This window comes from Bidens hawaiensis, unplaced genomic scaffold, assembly GCF_021521415.1.
Source record: "Bidens hawaiensis isolate Kalapana, Puna unplaced genomic scaffold, B.hawaiensis_p1.1 tig00003961_1, whole genome shotgun sequence".
Lineage (NCBI taxonomy): Eukaryota > Viridiplantae > Streptophyta > Magnoliopsida > Asterales > Asteraceae > Bidens > Bidens hawaiensis.
In genome coordinates, this window is record NW_027491228.1 from 169,529 (window position 1) to 178,581 (window position 9,053).

The window sequence follows — 9,053 nt, forward strand, 5'->3', positions numbered from 1 at the left end:
ACTAACCTAGTTGGTTAACCCAAACCGGCTCTTCAAATAGACGAGTTTTGTACCCCTCTAGCTATAAATATCGATCGCGAGCATTATCATATAACAACTGCCCAAGCAGTTATGACCGTTACAAGTCAGCATATTATGAAAATTTGTGACGATTTCATTGGACGACTTAAACCCATATATAGATGATAAAGATGCATCAAAACACACGAATATTCATATAAAATAAAATGCATGCACGCTCTTTTGAAATAGACTTTCTTTTATCTGATTAGTGGTTTCATTTACACACAAAATACTTTAATCTGAAAGTAAACTCGCACATGATTCAAAAAGCTATTCAGGTGATTCATATAAGAAAATACAAAACTTGCACATGCAACAATTTAAGTCACTCACCAAAGGCATTCAGTCAAATCGACCATCAAATTAGACACATAAGTGACTGTTAAAAACGTTTCTCGCAAAAGGCTTTAACAAACAGTTTGTTACGTGCGCAAAACATTGTATTTCAGCATCCACAGACAGCTATTGTAACTGCGCATGCATCAACCAAAAGGCGTACACAAAAGTAAAACTGCAATGCACATCAAATTAGATCCAACTAACATACAGCTGGTAGGTCTGTTGGACATAATTTGGTCAAAGGAAGTTAAAAACAGCCATTTCCAAACATAGTGAGCAGGCAAATAAGGTCATCCTGTCCCATGGAACAGACAATACCACCATCTTTCAAGTACTACAACATGTCCTTAGGATTCCAAATGTACAAGTTTCGTCCCTTACATGGTACAACTCCAGATTGCACCAAAGCCAAGAATGAATTGCCAGATAACATGAACATATGTTACATCCCTGCAATTTCAAGCAAACAGAACGTCACTTCGCTTTTCTTGAATGAATTTTGTCAACTTAATGCAAGATTAATCTAGAGATGAGAAAAAGAAAAAATAACCAACTTTAACCAAAATAACCTAACCAATTGAAAAATTGATTGTTCGGTTCACACTTTTTGACAACCAAATTTTATGGTTTTGTTATGGTTATTGAATTAACCCAAACCAACCATCATTAAAACCAACCTTTATATTTTGTATTTTTATAACAATATATTATAAAAAAACTTCATTCTTATATATAACACCTTCATCATAATATGCTTTTAGCTATAATTTTTTAAATAACACCTTCATTCTTCCTCAGCATGCTTACAAAAAATTTTATTTCACCCAAAATATTATTGGATCTATTAACCGAACTGAACTAACGAACCATATTTTTTAATATTTTTGTATAATTAAACTTATTTAACTAAAAGTGAAACAGACCTGTTATGAAAATCTAAAAAAAGTAAGATAGGCTACAGATTCGTTTTGGCCTATAATCGAACCATGTTCACCTAAGTGAGGGAAAATATGTCCAAAATGTTGGCTTTTAACAGGATTTACCACGCTAAAATCAAATTATGTACCAAACTATATACTTTTTTAACAGGAACTAACCTTTTGTCATCAGTAATACGGGCCGCTACGGGAACTGATTTACCATATTACCCTTATCCCTTTTGAAGTAATGCCCTCCTTCCCTGTCCATCAAATTAAAGTTGCATGTTGATGACAACATGTGGTGATCATTGTTGTTTCCATTTGAGGGGCTGTTTCTTTTAAGCATGTCTTCAAAGGTTGCAGAATTTCCAGAGTAGTTTGCGGGGTCCGATTGCAATGATGTGTGTTGACCTGATTTTGACCCTTTTTGTTGTGAGGAATCTGTGGTTCCATCATTATTGAGCTTTTTTGTATTGAAAAAGCGGCCTCCACAGCCCCGAGCCCTTTTAATCGCATGTTGGTGCCGCGATTCATGAAGACATGGCTGAAATGAAGACAAAATAAGTTCACTTTGATAAGTAAAAACAATAATAATTAGTGTATGCTAAACTAGATGTTTCATGTAGCAATTTGACCTAATTACTTACTACTCACTATGAGGTTATGTTTTATCTCTAATGGGTCAAACGGGTTAAGGCTAAAAGAAAATGGGTCAAATGTAAAAGATAAATTTCAGTTAATCCGCCTAAAGGCCCTAAATCATTTTATTCAAAAAAGTGTATTCATATTGATATAATCTGATGCTCATTTTCATACTTTCTACACTGATTGGTTATAAAAAAATTAAAAGCTTTGGACAAAATGTATTTTCGGTCAGCCCAACCGACCCACCAACCCATTTTGTCACCTTGAAAAAAACAAAAAAAAAATGCATTAAGTTGTAGGGCATTAAATCATTTAATTGGCATTTGTATACATGTATACACACACACTCAAAAGAGCTGCTAACTAATTTTGAAAGAGGGATGTTCAATACACAACTAATTTTTAAGTTTATTGCTGTGAGAACTGCATAAATACTTATAACCATTGCTTTAAATGTGATATAAAAAGACGGTTTTTTAGAAGGGGTATAACTGTAGTGAGAGAACATGTGCAGTCTTATTTTAATTAACATAAATATTCAATAATCCAACAAACATTTCCTGCAAAATTTCTAGTTAAAAAAATGTACCTTTCTTGACTTGATCACTTTCTTTTCCAATTCTGCTTTAGCCCTCGACTGTCTTCGCCTTAGAATCCCATGATACTGTTTTGCATTCACATAAACCGGCTCCTCCTCCATTTGTAAAGGCAATGGCATTCTAGGCGGATGAATCCCAAGATATGGCGGGTGTGCCAGCTGGCATACCTCAACAGAATTGTCAAAAAAAATCTTCCCGATGAAAAAAAAATTTTAACAGGCGCAATAAGCAAAGAAGTTTCTTATACAACTATAACTGATCAGTACACACAGATTGTCACCTGTAACAATAAATTCCGCCTCCTAATAACTCAAATTTTAAATTTGCATATCACGTGAACAAAAACATGGCAAGTTGGGAAAGTTAATTATGTAAATTGTAAAGATTATATGGTAGGGTTTATTGTAATCTTGATCATGGTCCACATATGTTAATAATAATGATTTCAAACTATAACATGCCATCCATTATTCATTGACCAAAACATTTGTCTGCAAGCTGTCACAAGATAAAATAATGGAACTGCAAAAGTTAAGCATTCTTAGGCTGAGGGGTGTGGGGCTTCAGCGGGGGCGCGAGAGTGGGGGCGCGAGCACCACACCACCGAGGCGCGAGAGGGGCGCGAGAGGGGCGCGAGCACGGGAACCAAGGCGGGCGCAAGGCAGGTCGCGGGAAGGCTGAGGCGTAAAGGGACGTGGGAAAGCGTGAAAGAGCCGTTGGGAGGATAAATGAGCCGTTGGGCTTGGATATTTTTATTAACATAAAATCAGTTTTTCCTATATATAAACCTATACCAATTACCACACCCAAAATCACATACCACACCCAAAATCATATAAAACCATTACCACAACTACAAAAAAAACCCAAAATCAACCCATCTTCCAAACCTTTTTTTAAAAACATGGCTGGAAATTGGTACCCGAACCTAGATTCTGGTTATAGTTACGACGATTTATGGTCGTCACCAGACCAATCGATGTTTTTTACGGGGTCGCAAGAAACATCCGGCTTTCAACCATCCAACATACAACCGTCTCCTAACTTTGTTGTTCCGGAGACACAAGAATCACACGGTGAAGCTGCGGGACAAAGAAGACGCGTCCACCGGAAAAAACATGTTGCAACGGACGGGTCGGGTTCTGCTTCGACTCCGAGGACGAAACGTAAAACCACTCCGTGGTCATCGGATGAGAAGGAAGCCCTGTGTCGGGCTTGGATAGTCATTTCTGAGGATCGGCGTTGCGGTAATTGTTTTAACGTTTTTAAAAATGATTTTTAATAAAAAAGTTAAATAAAAAAGTTAAATGACTTACAAATTTATTTATGCATTTTGCAGCCGACTACCAAAAGAGCAAGGTCTTTTGGACAAAGGTTAGGGAGACGTTCTATTCGCTCGTTGGGAGTACAGAGCGGAACGCCGATATGATTTCGGGTCGGTGGTCCGAAATCAGAAAATTTGTCGGCTTGTTTACTAATCTTTTCAACAGGAACGCCGGTCGTATGAGACCAAGTGGCAGTGATGATTTGGCGGTTTACAATTTCACTGTCGAAGAGTGGAAGCAGGAGTGTCTGCGGAGGTATGGGACGGTGAAGACGTGGGACGATGTAAAGTTGTGGGAGAGGTTGAAAAGGTGTGCCAAGTGGGTTGAGCTGGTGGCGCCCGACCATGATGCGGAAGTAGGGCCGAAACGGACTAAAACTAGTTCGTCTGGAGCGTATAGCACTTCTGCCGCGTTGGATTCGACCTAAACATTGCGGGGGAGGAAACGTCTTCACCGCCGAGGAGGCGGCCATTGGGACGGGACGCCAAGGGGAAAAAACCGGCTGAGAGGGGAGCCGTAAACATCGTCGATCTTGTTGAATCCCTCAATAAATTCAACAAAACCATGGAGGTGGTCTCTAATGACAAAAAGGAAAAAAGTCGAATGAGAGATTTGGACTTCCTTACAAGAGACTTCAGTAACCTAAATCCGGTCGATCAAATGCTGATGGAAAAGCAAAAGGAACGTATCCGAAAGAGGTTGATCGAAGAAGACCAAGCCGAAGAATAAGAATAATGTTTTTTTAGTACTTTAATTTTTATTTTATTTTTAGATATTAATGTTTTTTTTTAATGTGTGTTTTTTTTAATAATTTATGAGTTTTTTTTAATAATACCTTTTTTGAATATATTTATAAAAAAATAAAAAAAAAATCCGCTGGAGCCCCTGCTCGCGCCCCTCCACACCAGGGCCAGGGGCTCCAGCGGGGGCTCCAACACCCATCTTATCCAGTTTCTCTCTTTGCCACACGTCACAATATTATTGGCTGGAGCCCCCACTCGCGCCCCCGTTGGAGCCCCCCACACCCCTCAGCCTTACCGGAGTTCCATAATTCATCATTCCTGCATAGTGTGGGTCCTGATATGGATAAGATGACAAAACCTGCAAAATGCTTTTAGTTAGTGCATGGCTAGTACTATGATAAATATCCAACTTGGTAAATCTCGTAATAATAATAATGTCCAGTGACCTCACTTTTCACAGTTTCAAAATTTTGATGCATAAATAAATACTTACACACACATATTTGAAAACCATGTTAACACTTGTATCTATTGTTTTAGACTTTAGTTATGGCACATAAGACCTACACATGTGTGTAGAAAGAGAGACAGAGAGAGAGATAAGAGGGATTACTATTGAGTGGCCCACAAGTTCCATTGGTGAATTTGTTTCATCTTGTTTAGCCTGATGCTGATCTTGACCATTATTCACATTCAAACCTGAAATGTTAAGTTCAGTGTCATAATCCCACTTCTACATAACAGACAAGAAAAGCAAACATTAAGAAAAAATAATTCACTTTTTATAGCCAAACTAAAAAGTGTGGCATAAAGTGACGGAAAAGGGTCCAATAAGCTTATCACTACAAAAAAAATGAAATAAAAACAAAATAACAAAAATAACTAGTAGACTTCCAAAAATATAATCATGATCATAGGCTTTGCATCATATTTGTTGCATGTAAATATCAATTACTCTGATGAAAAACTTCATATACCACCCGAAATAAAGGTTCTGCAACTTTATTAACATAATGAAAAACAAATTTACAAATTTATTAAAATGCATCAAGTTTTTTACCTGGTTAGCAAACATAGCATATGAACAATTGATGAATGCTAAGTTACTAACAATTATGAAATCTAGAACACATCTGAAATTTGGGGGGGGGGGGCATATATCGGTTCGGTTCAGTTATTCCACTCCACCAAAACCAAAAACCGAAATTCGATTTTTGCAAAATAATTCACCGAAACCGATAAACAAAATCAGTTCAGTTAATTTGTTTAGTTGTTGGTTTTCAGTTCTCGGTTTGCTTAGGTTAATTCGGTTAGTAACAACCAAACTAATGCTAACATTTATAATTTATAAATACCAGAAATGGAGATATAAAGCTAGAATTATATGAAAATATGAATGGTTTGGTCCGGTCAACCGAGGGTACACAAAAAAAACCGATAACTGAATTTCGGTTCGTTATCTTCCGTTTTCGCTTTGGTTAGATTAATTTCCGTTAATAACAACCAAATATCTACTAAATTTTATAAATACATGAAATGGAGATATAAAAGCTAGAATTATATGAAAATATGAATGATTCGGTCCGTTTAACCGAGGATACACAAAAAAACCGATAACCAATTTTCGGTTCATTTTCTTCGGTTTTCGGTTAAAGGTTCTGTTACTGCTCACCCACCCCTAGGTCAAACTGACAACCAGTTTACGCCGAAAATCAGTAATTAACAACACCGAAAACCCGATGCATATTAACTTAAACTTCATAAACACATACCAGCCAGTGGAGCTGTGGATGAATCTGTATTATCATTAACACCACCAACGCCAACACCAACACCGTGTTTAATCCTGTGCCACCACGGCTGCGAGTAAACAGTCGCCGGAGACATAACCGGCACTCCATCTTGTTGATCTTCATCGCTAGGGTTTGCAGGCATGATGCTTCTCAATTCACCTTCAATTCGGCAAATCTGGTTCACGGCAATCAGTTATTCAGCATGTAATGATACCCAATTGCAAGATTATGTGCTCAATTTATAACCAAAGGGGCTGAAGAAAAAAGCCCTAATTTATTGGAATTGGGGGAAAGTGAAACCTGACTAGATGGAATTGGAATCTTGAAGATGGAACTGGAAGTGAATTCAATTCAACTCAATTCCATTGTTTGTGAATGATGTGATGATATTTGTTGGATTCGATATAGAAATATTATTATTATTATTATTATTTAGGGTTCACGCCAGCGTTGCTATTTGAGTATTTGTGTCGCTGTTAAGGAGTAAATGGAATAGAATATAATAAACGGGCTGAACCGGCTATGGGTAATTTACAGCTTTACCCTTTGTTATTTGTTTATTTACGGTGAACCATTTTGATTTTTGATTTTATGCTTTGATAAGGGATGGGCAAATTCGGTACCACTACCGGTACCAAAACCGTTTGTACCGAATTTATATCAAAGTTTTGAGTTTCGAGATCGATACAGTATCGGTATTTCCTAAATTTTTACCTTCAATACCGGTACTATCCCAATACTGTACCAAATGGAATATATTTCGCTATCGGTATCGGTACCAAGAATATGTGATTTTTGGGATCAAGATTTTCGCTATACAAAACCGATCCCATCCCTACTTTGGATATAGGGGTGTAAACGAGCTTAGGGGCTGTTTAATTACATCTTATTGAAACCATTCAGATAGAAACATCTAATTCATTAAGATTTTAGCTTGTTTGGTTCTAGACAAAAAAAATATCTGAATAGTTAAAATTAGGTTTAAATCAGTCAGACTCATGTTGTTGCTGAATGGGAAAAAAGTTTATTCAGATCTGACTTATTCAATTCTATATGAAACAAACAGCCTTTTAGTCGTGTCAAATCGAGCTCATTAAGGCTCAAGCTTGGCTCGCCTTAACTTAGAGGGCTTTCGAGCTCAGGTCGCTTTAATTTAAAAGGGCTCAATCTCGGGTTCAGCTCATTTAGAGCTCTATTCTGAAAGCTCGAGCTTGGCTCGTGAGTTGTTATTCAAATCCATATTGTCTTTTATTTGTTAATTATTTTATTGTTTGATTTATTATTATATATTTAAAAAGCTTGTTTAGGTTCGCGAGGCAGCTCAAACTCAATATGTGAAGCTTGGACTCGAGCTCGTTTATTAAAAGAGCGCCAATTAAAGCTCAAGCTCGAGCTCGTTTTAAGCTCACCTCGATTTGAATTCTTAATGAGTCGGTATTTAGCTCACGAACAGCTCGCCTCATTTACATATTTGAAAGTATGAAAGCCACTTGATTTTTCCTATTGTTTAAAATTGTTTTATTGCTATTAAATTTTATGAATGATAGCTTAATATCAGAACTTGAATGACTTTTGTTATTTGGAAAAAGAATTTGAGTGATTTTAATAGAACAAGATTCAAACTTATCAACGTTATGTTTTTATGCCTTTGAAAACGACTTGAAATATTATGGTTTTATATATGAATTACTTTTCCTATGCTTCTTTAAATTTCCCAGTTAAATCATTTGATGAATTTTTTTCTTTTTTGAAACTGAAAGTAAAAAATAAATATAATGAGTGAATATTTATTTATACTCTATAATTTAAGACCAAGTTTAGTTTTACCTACCCTAATTTTGTTTCTTAGGACTAACGAATAAAGTCCGACTACCTGAGGTAATCCAATGACAAAAGGTGACCTCATACGTTTGCATCACAAACATTGATCGCCTGATGCTAGACTGTCGCCATCTAGTAAAAAATAATTAAATTCGGTTCCTAATCACCTAAGCAAGCTAGGGTAAGTAGGTGTCAAACCTCGAGGAGTATGTGGTCAGTGCAACATGAAACTAGTTCCTAACATTGTGAAGTAAATAGTTATAAGTGTTGATCACACTAACAAATGATTTGGTTTTGTTAACTTATGACAAAATCAACCTCATAGTTAGAGGATTGTATTCTACAATATATATGCATAAAGTTACATAGGACTCTCCACAAATTAAGAAAGAGTTGACAAAGTAAAAAAGGAAATACAATTTGTTACAAAAATAACCAAATGTCCTATTATACTCCAATACCCCCCTTCAATCAAAAGGGTGGAGGACGAACGCGTAGCATACTACGAAAGGCTTCAAACGGAGCACGCGGAAGACTTTTGGTAAAGATGTCAGCCACCTGAAGATTGGTTGGAACAAACTGAGTATACAATCTACCCGAGGTGACCAATTCTCGAACAAAGTGATAGTCGAGATTAGGGATGTAAACGAACCGAATGAACACGAACAAGGCCTTGTTCATGTTCGTTCGTTAAGAAAATAATGTGTTCACGAACACTTACTGAATTAGATTTTATGTTTGTGTTCGTTCATTAAGGAAATCAATGTGTTCACAAACGGTTCATGAACACAAACGAACACCAATA

General features: G+C 36.6%; 1 protein-coding gene across 2 annotated transcripts; it reads right to left on the reverse strand.

Annotated features, from left to right (window-relative positions):
- Positions 1-803: 803 nt before the first annotated feature.
- Positions 804-6,625, reverse strand: LOC143624716 (nuclear transcription factor Y subunit A-8-like). 2 transcript variants are annotated; one of them, XM_077095277.1, is made up of 6 exons: positions 6,407-6,625; positions 5,248-5,333; positions 4,930-4,992; positions 2,557-2,733; positions 1,500-1,866; positions 804-852 (listed from the first exon to the last, which is right to left on the reverse strand). In XM_077095277.1, the coding sequence occupies exons 1-5, from the start codon at positions 6,567-6,569 to the stop codon at positions 1,525-1,527; spliced, it is 831 nt and encodes a 276-aa protein (XP_076951392.1). In that variant the 5' UTR covers positions 6,570-6,625; the 3' UTR covers positions 804-852; positions 1,500-1,524. The 2 variants fall into 2 exon arrangements, with proteins under 2 accessions (XP_076951392.1, XP_076951393.1); XM_077095278.1 differs by having other exon boundaries at positions 2,557-2,724; positions 6,407-6,624.
- Positions 6,626-9,053: the final 2,428 nt, after the last annotated feature.

Excerpts from the sequence above, each read along its gene's own strand:
- LOC143624716 (XM_077095277.1), bottom strand. The coding sequence starts at position 6,569 with ATGCCTGCAAACCCTAGCGATGAAGATCAACAAGATGGAGTGCCGGTT. Across the intron at positions 4,993-5,247 it reads AACTTGTGGGCCACTCAATA|GTTTTGTCATCTTATCCATA; the intron begins GTAATCCCTCTT and ends AGCATTTTGCAG. Across the intron at positions 2,734-4,929 it reads TGATGAATTATGGAACTCCG|GTATGCCAGCTGGCACACCC; the intron begins GTAAGGCTGAGG and ends AATTCTGTTGAG.